A 15,492-nucleotide genomic window follows, 5' to 3' on the forward strand; every position below is an offset into this window, starting at 1 on the left:
AACACAAGTAGCATGCTTTATGTTCCTCCTCATTAAACTGTCAGTAGAGAAAATCTAATGCTAAATTCATGTGCTCCCCGTCCACCCTCAAAACCACCCACCCGAGCTGACATTTACACAGAGAGAGTCAACAGATCGGTCCGAGCGAAGGGCTCTCAGCTCCTGCTGTAACACACATAGAGCTTTGACTACAGCGAAGTTAAACGAAAGTGTCAACATTAAGAGTTCTGCCCCAAGCCAAATCAAGTACAATATAAACACTTTTCTTTTCAGAAACCTTCATTGGAGCTCCTAATGAAGCCTTTTCGGAGAATCTGAAACTAATTAATTAACCTATTTTCCCCAATTAGCAACTTCTTACAGAACTCACACTAATTTCCATCATTGCAGCTAAAATAACCAAAAACGGATAGTTCCAGCTCCAAATGGCCAACTTGTGGCCACCACTTGTGGACTTGTCATTTAAATTCTTTATTAATCAATACAGATAGATTAATAACAGATAGATAGATAAAAACAGTATTCTTCCACCAAACAATGTAGTTCCTCAGAAACGTTTGTGGTTCCAACAAAGTGGTTGCCGAGCAACACACAAATGTAAACAAAGGTGTATGTTTGTAGAGTAATTAACAACAGCTTCGAACTTGGCTCAACCAATCAGAATCAAGGACCGGAACTATCCGTTTTATAACAATGCTTTAACAACCACACAGATTCACTTTATCAACCACATAGCAATTCTCTGGCAGCACCCAGACCACCCTAGCAGAATCTTTTCTTTGGTTTCATAATGCACACCACACTTCTTTCCTGTGGTAAAATTCACAGCAGCTCATTGTGTTTCCCACAAATTTGAGATGCGTCATACTTCAAATATCTACAGCTCATTTAAAGCCCACTTGCTAGCTACTCAGCATCTTGAAAGCTTCTGGAATGATCCGTTATCTCTCACCTCTCTGGCCTTCTCCATCTCCGCTTGCAGGACCTGCTTGGCCACCTCCAGGTCCTGTAGTTTCACCCTCAGCTCCTCGTTCTCCTGCTCCAGACGAGATCTCTTCTTCTCCACAGCGTCCAGCTCATTGTGCAGACGGATGGACACGTCTTTTGCCACCTAAAACAACCACAACAGTTTTTATGAGGGGAGCATTAAAAATATCCTTTGAAAAAAAAGGTACTCTGTGAGCTGCCTACAAAGACGAGCTTAGTGAAAAATAATAGGCAAGAGAACGTATATGTATTATATTAAAATATTACAGAAATGGTAATAAACATATTTCATTCAATGCTGATAAATACAGAGAACTGTTCAGTGTACTGCTAAATACTGATTAAAAATACTGCATGTTGTAGTAATTATAAGTTTATAAGTTTTAGCTTTGCCAGTGAAAAGCATTGAAGATGGTTAGTTCATAAGTCTATGATTCATGTCTCCCTGAAGGTAGAGGAAAGCTCATTAAAAGTGGTTGATCGTAAAGCTGCACTAACTTCTTAAAGAGGCAATTATCGGTGTTGGGCAAACAAAGACAGAGAATCCAAACTCATCTCTACCACACACACACGCATGCTGGTGCTTGGACCATTTTAGCAACACAAGATCGTTTGTCATTACTGACAATGTTTGTATGTTTCTATAGGGCACATATTAAGGACGGATGTTTGTGTGAGAGGAATGAGGAAAGAGAGGGCAGCAGTCACTGAATGGGGTAAATGGGGATTGTGAAGGGCTAGGAGGAGAAACACAGTCCCTGTTTGTGAGGGAGGGTTTTCTCCTCTCTGTGTGTCTGAACCACAGCCAAGGTGCAGCTGGGTACCCACAATGCTCCTCTGTACCAACACCACGCTCTAATTCATATCAGATCCCTCCATTTCTCATTCTTTCCTTTTCTTTATTTCACCAAAAGCCTCTCTGCCTTGTTTCATCAGTCTTTTTTCCTATTCTCATTGCCAGGATCTATAAACATCTTTGTTTATCCATCAGTGTTGTGGAAGAAACTAACTAAAAGCAGCAAAACTACTACCTTAACTACCTTTTCAGTAGCGTTACAGTAGTTCAGTTGTTTTCATTTCAGCTTTTCCAGTACAAGCTACTTTCCCCAAAATGTTGTGCTGTGGGATGATAAAATTGTGTTTGCTGTTGCTTTATATTGGACATGCGCATTAAAAACATTATTTTACAACAACAAAAAAATGATCAGTGAATATGTTACACTACATTATCCTACAGTATATGGTGAAAAAAGGTGAAAATTATAATTAGAATATATAGGTTATGTACTAGTACAATGTACTATATATAATATTATTAAAACTACCATTTTATAAGTAAGAAATATTCACTATTTATTGACGTATTGACTATTTACTGACAAACAATAATAGAGCAGACGTCTATGTGTGACCCATATCATTTATTTTCTCCCTTTTTTTTTATTAGTTATGCAATTTTGTATTTTAGTTTCAATGTTTATTGCATTATACGTGTTATGTAAGTTATTCCAATGGTGTTTTGCCACAGTTCCTGAAAAAAACACTTTACTGAACTGTAAACATTTTTATACATCAATACCATTTTGGATTGTATATTAAAATTATATAAAAGACATATAGAGTTATTAACTGTAAAATACACTCCATTAACTGTAAAAACACCATCATTAAAGCAACCACAGCTTTTATTTTTTTTTATGTAACTATAACAGGAGTTTTTATACAGTATCAGTTTTTCTATGGACAAACAGAAAAGCAGGAAATAAATCAATGTCACCATTCATGATACAATATAAAATATGTTTCTAAACCACAGGCCCAGGGTTTTATGGTAATTGCACGTCTGTATTGTCACACAAAAGCTTTAATTATCAGAGCTCCGAAAGTGTCTGTTGGTCCAGATTATTTGCATTTACTCCTCCCTCCATTCTGTCTGGACGCCACCCACCTGCCTTTGTCTGACAATGTCACGGCCTGTTGTTGCTTTTACATGCAAAAGGAGATAGACACCTCTAGATCCACAGGGAAAGGGGCAGTGAAGCACTGCAGTGTCGTGTGTGTGTGTGTGTGTGTGTGTGTGTGTGTGTGTGTGTAGATGCTTAGTTGGCCGCCTCTCTCACCACAGCCTGATGTGGAACAAGCTGCCATATCTGACCAAACCCAGAAATCAAAGGAGTGTAATGACCCATCAAAGACTAATAATGTCTCATTTGTATGTGACCATGACTGTTTGTCAGCAGAACCTGGTCAGATATGTAAATGGCTCTGTGGAATTTGTTTGTCTTTGGGTTTGATTGTGTGTGTGTGTGTGTGTGTGTCGCTCCTCTCTGATCCTGCTTTTCAGGATTGCTCCACCTCTCTGCTGTGCAAACAGTCGTTTTAAATGACTTCCCTCCAGATCTGTATCTGGTTGCATCTGCAGAACAGCTGCCCGGGCACATTCACACTATAAACTCAACCTTGCCCTGCTTAGAAAAAGCAAACTGCCCTTTGGTTAACCTATTAGCACACATACGGCTCAGATGAGCCATATGAAGACAGTCCAAGGGCACCAAATACTGTTGTGTTGAAAGAAACCCATTAACACAGCTTCACTACATTTTTAAATGGACTGACACTTTAAATGCAGCTTCCAGCCATATGTCACTCTTGAGTTCATTTTACAAATCCTGCCTTTGAAACTCACAAGTGAGTAACAGAGTCAACATAAAACAGCATTTGCAAACCATTTTACTTATAATGTGATGCATTTCTGAGTAAAAAAGGATATTCAATGAGATAAAAGTAGGGCAAGTAAATGGAGACTTTAGCCTAAGTCTCCTGCTTCTCAATTTTTTATTCTAGAAAAGAGACCCTAGTTATCTCAAATGTGCCTCCTCTAGAGTTTCATCTCAGCATAGGATCTGGTTTTTAAAGCGGGGCTTTGTCTTGCTCCGTGGCTGTTTGACATGTGAATGCAGCACATGGCTGATTATGCATGTGCGCTCCTCACATAGATGACAATGAAGCGGTTCGACCGCGAGTGGACCAAGCCAGCTACACGATGAGGAGGTGTTCATTACTATGTGTCTCTTTCTCTCTCCTCTTATCTCCAGGATGCTGCTGCTAAGCTGATATCTGAACAGGCGAAGGCCAAACTGACCAAACAGTATTTTCCTTGCTTATCATCATCTGTCACCATCACTTCCTCTTTATTATTCTCCTTCTTCCCAGAATTATTTTTTCTGCTCAGAGGCAGAGGTTCTGCTTTCATAGCTCAAGACTAACTGCAGGTCTCATTAAGCCCACAAAATACTTAGATTTTCGTGTATGTGCTAGGGTATACATGCAGTGCATGTGCGTAATAATTTAATCAGCAGCACGGTATGCACATACTGTGCAAAGCCTGGTTTTTATAAGCGTGTGTTCTCTGTACGGTCATCTCGCAGATGAACTTGACGCTAATCGAGTGCTGCATTGATGACATATTTTTGTAGGTCAGCCCATAAATTAGCATCACCCTGGTTCCCTTGACAAAAACTCAATTGCATAACCATTGGATTATTGGAGAAAATAAGCTCAAACAAAAGTTTACGGTTTTTACACATTTTGTTCATCATGATAATCTTTACAAATGAACTTTTATGAATATTGAAGCCTAAATACAATCACCAGAAATAAAAAGCTAAACATAGGCTAAAAACAAACTACAGCAAGGTCACATGACTTTAATGTCACCTTCACTAAGCTTTTGAATTTCTGTAGTCCTATATAGCCATGTGTTAGCCACCCCCTTTTTCAAGACAAGTAAGCCTTTTAAAAATGTTAAAAGAGTATAGAGCTATAAATTAAACTAGCAGAGCTCAAAAAATGATCTTGGATAAATCTGATAAGAATTTTATATTAAGTTTATATATAATATGAGTTATATAAATTTATAATGAAATCTCTCACTTTTGTCTCAGCAAATCTGAACATAGATTGAGAAATTGTTGAGATCTGTAAAGTCTAAAGGAGATAACTAGGGTCTTTTTTCTTTCAGAAGAACATTTTGAGAAGCAGAAGATTTAAACATCTGCATCCTCCATTAGGACTGGGCGTGCAACAACAGAAATGTTGCATGATATCGTAATTTAAATATCTGCTATCAGAAAAGAATAACGACTCTGCAAGCTGTATAGTACATCAGGCACTAGATTTTAATGGGAGTGATTCAGTTTTGACGCACCAGATGATCAGAATTTCCTTATATTAATTTCATTTCTGATATTTGTTGTCTACAACTGTAATCATTCTCTCCGTTTCTCAGTTGTTGTTTTGCATGAGCACATGGCTGGAGAAGCTCAGATGGATAACAGAGGGAGAGAGGAAGCTCCAGTGTTCCTCCAAACCCAATTTCACAAGCCACAGCAGCTGATGAGAAGGTGTGGAGCTGTTTTCCGTCCTTCCCCTGACAGATCTGGGAGACGTTGCTCTCATTGGATGAGAAATGAGGCCAGTGCTTTAGAGAGCAGGAAATGGTGCAGGGATCTTACAAACATTCAGATCCTCCATCAACCCTTTTCACCCCCACCCCCTCCTGACCATGACATCATCCCCTCCCCCTTCATCCCGAGAGACCAGAGAGAGATGGGAAGAAGTCGAACATGGGAAACTCCTATATGTTAGTCCAAGGGGAAAAAAATATTTGTCTTACACAGCCTCTTGGTCAGAATATCACTGACCTCTGAATGGAGTTCATTCATAAGGAAAGTACCCAACAATAACTGATCCGTGGGTCATCTCAGCCCCAAAAAGTTCTCAGAAATCAAGGGTTTTACTTAATGTAATACATTATGGCCAGATTGATTCATCAGCAAATATTCTGTCATTTTAAGATAACAAATTTTCAGAATTCAAAAGAAATGTTTAATTTATCTTCATTGGCTTTGTTGAAAACTTGATTGCGACTGGTTATTTGCATCCTTCTGGGGTAATCAATTTCCTAAATATCTGTGCTTCCCCAGATCTTTCTTTTCACATAATATAATATTTTCAACTCATATTAGCATTTCATTTCCAATTATTTACATTTTTGGTAAGTAAGTCAGATAATAAGCAGGATAATGTACAGTCAGCCGGTCATTATAGCGCAATAAACCAAAAGGGTGATCTGCTTAACATCACGGTCCCTTTCAGTTAGTTTTATAAAGTTTCTTCTACAAAATAACTGTTCATAACAATCAGCCTAGCAACAAGACAAACATTGAATCAATCGTCTGAGGTCATTTTCACTAGTTGATAACATTTGGCAGCAGTTGTGTTTGTATGAAACAAGGGAGTGTGTCTGTGGTGTGAAACGAAAGACATAATAGTTAGATGAGTGGTCTGCTCAACAGCATTGCCAAGGACGAATATTGAAAAGATACTGACCACTAATCTTAACTGAACACTGCAGCAAAGGTTACACAACTGAATAGAGGAGCATCTTGCTAAATCTATGCACTATATTACATTTCTTCTTTTATTTTTACTGTCTTCGTTATAGCGCTGGGTATCGAGTTTAATACTTTTTAGTCACCGATCTAATTGCTTCAATACCACTGAGTATCGAAAAATATCTTGTCGTTCAGTACCAAATTTCGATACCTAAGAGGTTAATTTCATCAACGTCAGTGAGCCAATAAGCATGCTGCATGCTTTATGTGCATAAATCAAGTGCTGGCGATTGCGATCTAATGTGTGTTTTGGTCATATAATGTTGCTGAAATATGCTATTTGTAGCCTTTTATATCAAGCTAATTGCTACACCTGCTTAGCATTTCTCATGCAAACATTTCTCATGTATTAAAACTATTTGCACTGATTTATTGTGTTGTTGGTTACATTTTGTTCCTTTGTGCAGTGGCTCAGGAGATGAGTCTTTAAAGGGTTAGTTCACCCAAAAAGGAAAATTAGCCCATAAATTACCCTAATTTTCATTATTGACTGAACTAACCCTTTAAGTCTGTCAACAAGCTGAAACAATAAAACCAACGTTTTTTGAGGTGACGTGTAATGTAATCTTGTTAAAACAGATTTCATAAAATTGGTATTGAAAAAGTATCGTTCAGGAATCGGTATCGAAGTCAAAGTATCTGTATCGATGTTAAAAGAATTTTAACAATACCCAGCCCTACTTCATTATTTAATGTATATTTGAATAAATATGTCAAGAAAGTTTTATTACAAGCACTGTTTAAATTTTATATTGAAACATCTAATTGGAATCAAAACATATTTATATTAAAAGTTGACATAAAAACGGCCTTATGTGCAATTTAACTGCTTTTATACAACTTAGTTGATTATTAAATAAAGTTGATTAATTGATTATTAAATAGAGTTTATTGTCAGTTTCGGTTTTTGGCTACTTTAAAACTTTATTGACGGTTTCTGTGTTTTAATAAAAAATTCCATTTGTTGCATCACTTTAAAGTACTGATTGTTGCACGAGTTGTTCTCATAACCCTGTAAGGCTACAAGAAAATCTGAGTTAGCACTTCGATTTGCACAATGTTTTGTTGCTGTGCTAAGCTGAATGTAAAGAAACAATGTCCTTCCTCCTTAAAGCCTATAGCATGCCTGTCACAGCGATAGCAATGGAGTATTTCAACCAGCTGAATGCACAAGCGCTCTGAAGATAAGTGTAATCTGACCTGGCTGTGGAGAGACAATTGACCCTGTGTTAGGAGACTCCTGTCAGCAGTTAAAGAATTCAGCAAAGGCTGAGATGTTTTTTCTGCAGACACCATCCCCCTCCACATTGATTGTGTTCTGCAGCCTCTGATCCTTACCAGCTGTGTCCTGAGTGGTAAAACTTAAGTATGTGACAGTGTAACTTGTTATAGACCAACACAGCCAGTCTCAGTAGCACAGAGAGCCGCAGCATTTGCTTGGCAGAGGAAATCACTCTCCCTCTGTTACTGTATACAAATCAGCCATGTAAAAAAGAGGAATACAGTGCTGACGGGAATGACATCATGGTTATTTCTCCTCTCACTGACAGACCAGAGAAAGGAAGTATTGTGTCCTCAGCCATGTGAGACAGTTGCCTGTGTGGTGCATTACATGCTGCCTAAAGCATGATCTTACAGTCCACTGCAGACGTTTACGTCACTGGATATTTTATGAGATACACTTCATTCAGAGAGTTGAAAAATAAGTACACTTTAGCAAACATACAAAAAAAGTACTTCATATATTTTAAATGCGGATTGAATATACTGTTTTCAGACACTTCATTGCATGTTATTTAAAACTAAATTCAAATGTAATATAATTTACATTTATATAAAATGCAATTAGTTGAATTTAAGAGTGTTTTCGACCCACTTAAGTAGGACTTAAGTGACATCTCTATATAGTACATCTCTGTAATTTCATAATTGTATGGTTAATGTGTGTTGCTGCATATACTGACAAGCATTTATAGTAAACTACAATATACTTTTATGTCATTTTATGTATTTAAATATATTTGTAATTACACATTTGTAATGATGAAGTTGCAATTTAGTACATTTAAAACATCAACTGTAATATCTAATAACACCACTTTTAAAATTACAATTAGCCTTTTTCCATGTGATTTACTATGCTAGTCAAAACATCAAAATAAGTGTACTTCTTTAAAGCATGACAAAATATTAAGTGCACTTTTAAGTGTACGTAAGTGTGTTTAAGACACAGTCAGCCATGAAAGTGTACTTGTTCGATCTGGCCTACGTTGTATTATGGTCTTGATTATTACTCTGTCTTCAGAATGTCTTTAAATTCATGTTTTATTTTTCTGTTTTATGTGTTTATGGTTTGATTTTTCTGTACAGCACTTTGGTCAGACTTGTGGCTTTTTTAAATGTGCTTTATAAATAAATGAACTTGAACTTGAAATACTTTCCTTAAGAACACTTACAGTAAATGGCCTTTTATTTCATTCAAATTGTATTATCTGCAAATGCGGTTTCTTAAATCACACTTTTAAGATTCAAAGTACACATTCAACACAATTAGGCTAAGCGCACTTCATTTTCACAAGGTGTTTGAGTCCAACTCAACTTAAAGATCAAGCAATTACTTGCTAAACACAGTTAGCTAACAGAATACATTTGGTGGCTTTTATCTGTAATAAATCACACCTTCACACCAACTGGATTTCTACATCACACATTAACTTGCTCTAACCTTGACGTCTTGCTCCAGTGTTTGGATAAGCTCCCCGTCCACTTGTCCGGTCTGGGCCACGCGGATGCTGCGTCTCTCTGCCTTCTTGAGGCGGTACTGCAGGATGCGGCAGGTTTTGTTGGCCTGATCCAGCTGCTGTCTGAGCTCCTGGAGCTGATAGACATCCTCCTCCATGTACATGTCCCTCATCTCCAGCATCTCAGAGCGAAGCTCCTCCGTCTCGTCCTGATATACACACACACAGTGCATCATTTTAGAAATGACTATGCGTTTTGCAAGCTTTTTCAAAAACATATTGGACATTTTAGTCAGACATAGACAATGATCTGCAGGGCTGCCACTGGTGTCACCCAGGATCAAGGGTTGCTAAAAAGCCACTTGAGATCATGGTAGCTACTAATATCTGTATCATTGTGTATTATGCTGCATTATGATTTTCCTCGAGACTCTTTTACTACACAGTTTACATAATAGCGCCATGTTTAGAAAGCAGTTTTGCTCTAACCCCAAATAAACTATTTATGCCTCAAACAGATAAAAATGCATTCAGCTTTCAGAGGCTGATAGATGCGGTGGGCCACCGCGTGCTGCCACACATTTCCAGTGAATATAGGTCAACTACTGCAGCGCGCGTCACGTGCTCAACGCGAGGATAAACAATGGAGTGAAAAGTGGGCGCGGGCGCAGTGGACTGACTGACTGCTGCAGCATCTGTATACAGCTGCATTATTCAAGCAACACGCGCGCAGGAGCAACTAGCCACTAACCTTTTTAACGCTTTTATATTAGGCGTGGCAAATTAAATAGATTTGGTTCCGTCATGGTCTTGTGATGGTTTATGAAAGCCGAGATTACAAAAGAATCACTGTTTATCTCTTACATATGACTAATAGTAATTCTGGAGAAATGACCTGCCCATATGATAGTAAACAAGGATCTTAAACATATGCCTTGCGAGAAGAATGAATACAGTGTTTCCAGTTTCAGGGGGAAGGAACATAGACATTTAGATGATGATATATGGCAAAAATACAGTATTATACTGGTTACCCTGTGACTAGTTTCCACCAGAAAACTATAGTTATACAGTTATTTTGACTAATTGCACTGTAAAACATGTTTTCAGCATCATAAAAACGTCTTGGTTCCATCTCATAACAATTTCAGTCATTTCTACTGTTTTATGAATTTCTTAACTTCATTTTCTTGATTCAGTCAATTGTTTCTAAGTGGGCTATAGTGTACCAGTTTGATTTTTAGAAATGCAATAATCTAGCATTTTCTTTTTTAATGGGTTACATTTTGATAGTGTAGTAATAATCATTAAATAATTAAAAGATGCTGAAATCTTCTTGGTTTACTGTAACTCTACTGTATACTTTGGAAAAAAATGTTAAAGGTCTTTAAAGGTTCAGTAAAGAACCTCCCTGAGCATCAAGCACAGTTTTGGTTATGTTTGGTTCTTATGCTTATTATTTTGGAGGTTTTGATGTTGTATTAGCCTATATGTAACCCAGGACCACAAAACTAGTCTTAAGTAACACGGGTATATTTGTAGCAATAGCCAACAATACATTGTATGTGTCAAAAGTATCGATTTTTATTTTATGCCAAAAATCATTAGGATATTAAGTAAAGATCATGTTCCATGAAGATATTTTGTAAATTTCCTACCGTAAATATATCAAAATTTAATTTTTGATTAGTAATACGCATTGCTAAGGACTTCATTTGGACAACTTTAAACGTGATTTTCTGAATATTTTTTTTTTTGCACCCTCAGATTCCAGATTTTCAAATAGTTGTATCTCAGTCAAATATTGTCCTATCCTAACAAACCATACATCAATGGAAAGCTTATTCAGCTTTCAGATAATTTATAAATCTCAATTTTAAAAAATGGACCCTTATGACTGGTTTTGTGGTCCAGGGTCACATACATTTTTTTTGGTTCTTGGCTGTTTAAAGCACCAACACATAGATGACTTCAAAAGAACTAGACAATAACATCATGTTGAACCTTAAACTGAATGTGGCAAGATATTTTGGTGGAAACTGTGGTTGCCATGGTGCTAATTTTATAAAACAATAAAAAAATAGAATCATTATGTTACCTTTAAATAATCATTCTCCGACCTGAGTTCCTCAATTTCCCTGACTAATTCCTCATGCAACCCGTCCATTAATTCCTCAGTCAGGTCCGAAAACGCCAAGGACGTGCTGGCGGGCATCCTGCTGTCGAACGAGGTGAGCGAGCGCTCGTCGCCGGGAGAGACGCTCCCCTCTGCGGTCTCCATTCCCAGCGAGAGCCGGTCTTTCTCCAGGCTGGTCTTGGTTTGACCACTCTTGTCCAACAGTCCATGTTCCGCTGGCGCTTTCTCGCCGTCGATCCCCCCGCGGCTGCTGGTCTCGGTGTCGCTGCTGAGCGCATCTGTGGAGACTTTATTCTCCTCGGAGGCGCAGTCGGAGAGCTCCGAGCTGCTGTCGGTGACTGAGAGTTTCCCCGGAGCGCAGCCGGAGTCCTTGCTCAAATCATCCGATCCGATGCTGGCGTCCGAAACTTTTCTCCGGCCGCTTTTATTAGACTTCACGATGCTCTTCTGAGCACCGACCGCGGACAGCGCGGGTTTGCCGGTCGGTTTACTCTTCTCTGTTTTTGTCTCCTTCCCGGTTACCGGGCTCCGTCTGGACACGCGGCCGCCTAAATATATGGCCCCCGGTTTAACGCTCAGCGTCGGCGTGCCGATACCGCCGCGGATTTTAGTGAGGGACCACCCGGGCACATCTTTGGGTCTTGCTGGAGACGGTGCCCGGTGTATTTTCTTTTTCTCGGTAACTTGTAGCGGCTGGGCAGGCTGCTGTTGTGACGGCTGCGGCTGCTCTTGTTCTCCAGTGCTGCTCTCCATTTTCTGCTTTTGTCTCTTCTCCTTCGACGAGACAAAATGCGTCGGGGAACCGGTGTCAACCTTTGTCTTGGTCATTCATTCCGTTTACGAGACCCGAGTATAGCTGAAATGTACCTCCTCTCCTCAAACACAGAGGCTGAACTGGTAAACACTTCACACCAGATGAGCCGACATCAAAACCTTTGTAAATCCAAAAGAGAATGTAATTGCTTGGCATGAGACGCTTCTGTTTTCTTCTGTTTACCACGTCTGCAAGATATCCCCCTGTGCGTCCTCAGTTTGAACTGCGGCGGCTGCTCTGCTGAGCGTCGGCTGGAGGGTCAGTTCAGTTGGGTTTCTCTCTCTCCGCCCAGAGAGCGGCTCTGACCGTGACGAATGGATCTGGAGAGCCTCGCGCGCAGAGCAATGCTGCCACCAAGACACGGCACGTGAAAAAAGTAGACACATGAAAAAATCCCTAAATAAGGGTTTGGAATCGACAACCGGTTCTTATTCAGAACCTGTTCCATTCGAAAAATACCGAAATCGAATGATTTTCACAATGTTTCCGTTAAAGATTAGGATAAAGACAGGCCTATTGGATACGTTGCTAGGTGTTGTCAGTTAAGTTAACACTGATTTATGAATACCACTTTTTTGAAATATAAAATTCTCTTGAAAAAAATCTTCCACAACTTACTCTATACATTATTTGTATGATCAGTTATGTAATAATGTTGTGTTATTATGTATCCCAGTGTGGTTTTATTATATTTATATGTTTACACAGCTATTACAAAAATAAGTAATATTTTTATAGTGCTACAATATTATATAATAATTGTATAATAATTTTTGTTTGGATGACAGAATTCATTATATAGCCTAGTGCTATTTAAAGACAACTGCTAAGTGTTTGAAAACAAGCATTTGTGTCACCGGATTTTTGGCTGAAACTTTTATAGTTACTTAATGATACATACATTTTTCTGTGCTGAATACTGCCTCCTGCAGTGGAATGGGAGGCTGAATGATGAGGCAGGAATGTGAGCACAGGTCACATGCGCCATAATTAGTCTGTAACGATGGCTTTATTCAGAGACTGTCCTCCTGGCCGAACACTAGAGCCCCTTCTGGGACCTTGACAAAGGTGGTGCTCCCCGAACTTCGCATAAGCACATAGTTAACACATAGTGCTGGAGACAGGGCAGAGAAACCGGTTGCTGTCTGTACTAACTGAGCCGTTCTCAATGCTACATGAAAGAAGAGGATCCCAATCCTCCAGAGTCTTTGAGATGGAGGCAGATCAATGAGAGTCTTTACTCAATCTTTTATTGATTTAAAAAGAGGAACAAGCCTTTTATTCATCCACAGATGATGCATTCCTGTATGTGCAGTGTATGCTTCTTATTACAACAAAAGCAAAACTGGCATTATATGTCAGAAATGAAAATAGCACAAGTGTGCTGATGGCATTCTTTGCTGCAAAACTGCTGTGAAACATATTTATAGTACTGATAAATAAGACCTTTTGAATGGATAATGGAAAATTTACTGCATTTGTTTCCTGTAAGACAGCAATTATCTGTGCAGTGTTGAAGCGTTTAGGGATTTTGTTACTGTTATGACTGTAATGGCTGTCAGCAGCCTTGCCACACTAGAGTGAGGAATGCAAAACCCACAGGGAGACACAGAAAATATCCCCTGTGCTGCTGGATATTACATATTCTATTTCATGGTGGGCTTAATTAATGTAAAACAGTATTTTAGTCCCATGTCCTATATACTTGGCCTAAATAACTGTGGTAATGATACTAACAGGATTTCTGCTGTTGTTGCCCTGTCTCTGAGGACTGGGACCCCGCAGTCCTCTGGTCTCCATGTAATGGTTGTGGTAGAGGCAATGACAAAAGTGGGTTCATAAATCTTTTTTGGTCTTGTCTGATGAGAAATACATCTTGTGGACTCTACATGCACATAGCTTGACTTAAGAATTACTTTAAGAATTTTGTTTTTGTTTATATAAAATGATGATTAAAATTATTTTGTATTAGCAGAAAACACTGGGAAATTGAATAAAAAGCCCATCTCATCACTACAGTGTTGATTTTTTTTTTCTCTCTCCAATTTTTCTCTATCTACTTACCACCAAGGAAAAGGTCACCAACAGACTGCTTTGATGATTTAAATAATAAAATACTACTAATAAAAACAATAAAATAGAAAATAAAATAAGATAAATAAATACGATAAATTAAATAAAACTCTTATTTTTAAAATGGATATTTCTCATAAAAATATTTTGTAATTTTGTATTTATTAATTTTATTAAATAAAGCAATCTGTAAAATAGACAAAAACCCATGGGTTTTGTGATAATTGTTATGTATGTTAGATAAACTATAATCTAATGTAAAATGAATTTTGTATGAATATTATTTGCACAATAATAAAGACAAATATTTGTACATTTTTATAATATTTGTTTTAAAGAATGGTGGTTGCAACATTGTTACGCATATTTTATGTTAACAATGGACACAAATCAGGGTATTAAACTTTATTTAAATATGTGTGGCATATTTTGGTAATGGGGTTTCAGAAATTCAAACCTTGCATAAAATGAACAGAAAACAGAACATCTTGTATAACTTTTTTTCCATGATTTCCATGCATGGCCATTTGTTAAATAAAACATTTAAAAAAAATGTTGCAACTTTTGTAAAGAGTTTCAGGCCCTATTTAATACCGTCTTTTTCTCTCAGAATCTTTAACTTTGTACAGATGTCTGCAAGACCAGTTTCTGTGTTGTTCATGGGATACAATATAAATTGGTTCTAATAAAAACTAATTTCTTATTTGTATGTCAAAGAATAGACATTAATGCTAATTTTAACAAACCTTTGGTGTGTTTTTTCAGCTAATGTATCTTAACGAGGGTTGATATTACAACATCAGTCAGAGACATGAGCTCAAAGCAAATCATTCAACAGATATTTTGTGTGTTCATTTAAGCACTAGTGCCACCTAATGGCCACATTAAGCAAACACAACACAGTTATCACTTCCGAGGTTAAATCAAGAGGATAAAAAGATCAAACCTTTACAGAGAAATGACCCTTGCCTGATATCATAAAGTGTATTGTATATATTATTGTTTCACATTTGCTTCCAGGTTTCCTATTACTCTTGTCTGACCGTGATATAAAGATTCGCTTTACACATACTGAGTCAAAGTCCTGCATCAGCGATGAGAGGGCAATTCTTCCTGTGCAAGGAGAAACAATGCCATGTTGTACAGGGTCAGTGGGTGTAATTGGCGTGTGTAATGCTGGATGAAAGAGTCCTTTTTACTGGAGTTGTGCTCAAGTCCCACTCTTTAGTCCTGTGAGATCTGTTGGAACAACAGTGCAGGACTAATTGTACCCTGATGGTGCAC

At 38.0% G+C, this 15,492-nt stretch overlaps 1 protein-coding gene across 1 annotated transcript in view; it reads right to left on the reverse strand.

Annotated features, from left to right (window-relative positions):
• LOC107681366 (protein SOGA1-like) overlaps positions 1-12,379 on the reverse strand; it is a 50,647-nt gene extending 38,268 nt beyond the window's left edge. Inside the window, exons 1-3 of the mRNA XM_016477642.1 lie at positions 11,283-12,379; positions 9,169-9,393; positions 953-1,111 (exon numbers count right to left, since the gene is read on the reverse strand). Of these exons, the coding sequence (XP_016333128.1) occupies positions 953-1,111; positions 9,169-9,393; positions 11,283-12,149 (1,251 nt within the window). The 5' untranslated portion in view covers positions 12,150-12,379. The remainder of the gene's footprint in view (positions 1-952; positions 1,112-9,168; positions 9,394-11,282) is intronic.
• Positions 12,380-15,492: the final 3,113 nt, after the last annotated feature.

Source organism: Sinocyclocheilus anshuiensis, unplaced genomic scaffold (genome assembly GCF_001515605.1).
Source record: "Sinocyclocheilus anshuiensis isolate Anshui unplaced genomic scaffold, SAMN03320099.WGS_v1.1 scaffold881, whole genome shotgun sequence".
NCBI lineage: Eukaryota > Metazoa > Chordata > Actinopteri > Cypriniformes > Cyprinidae > Sinocyclocheilus > Sinocyclocheilus anshuiensis.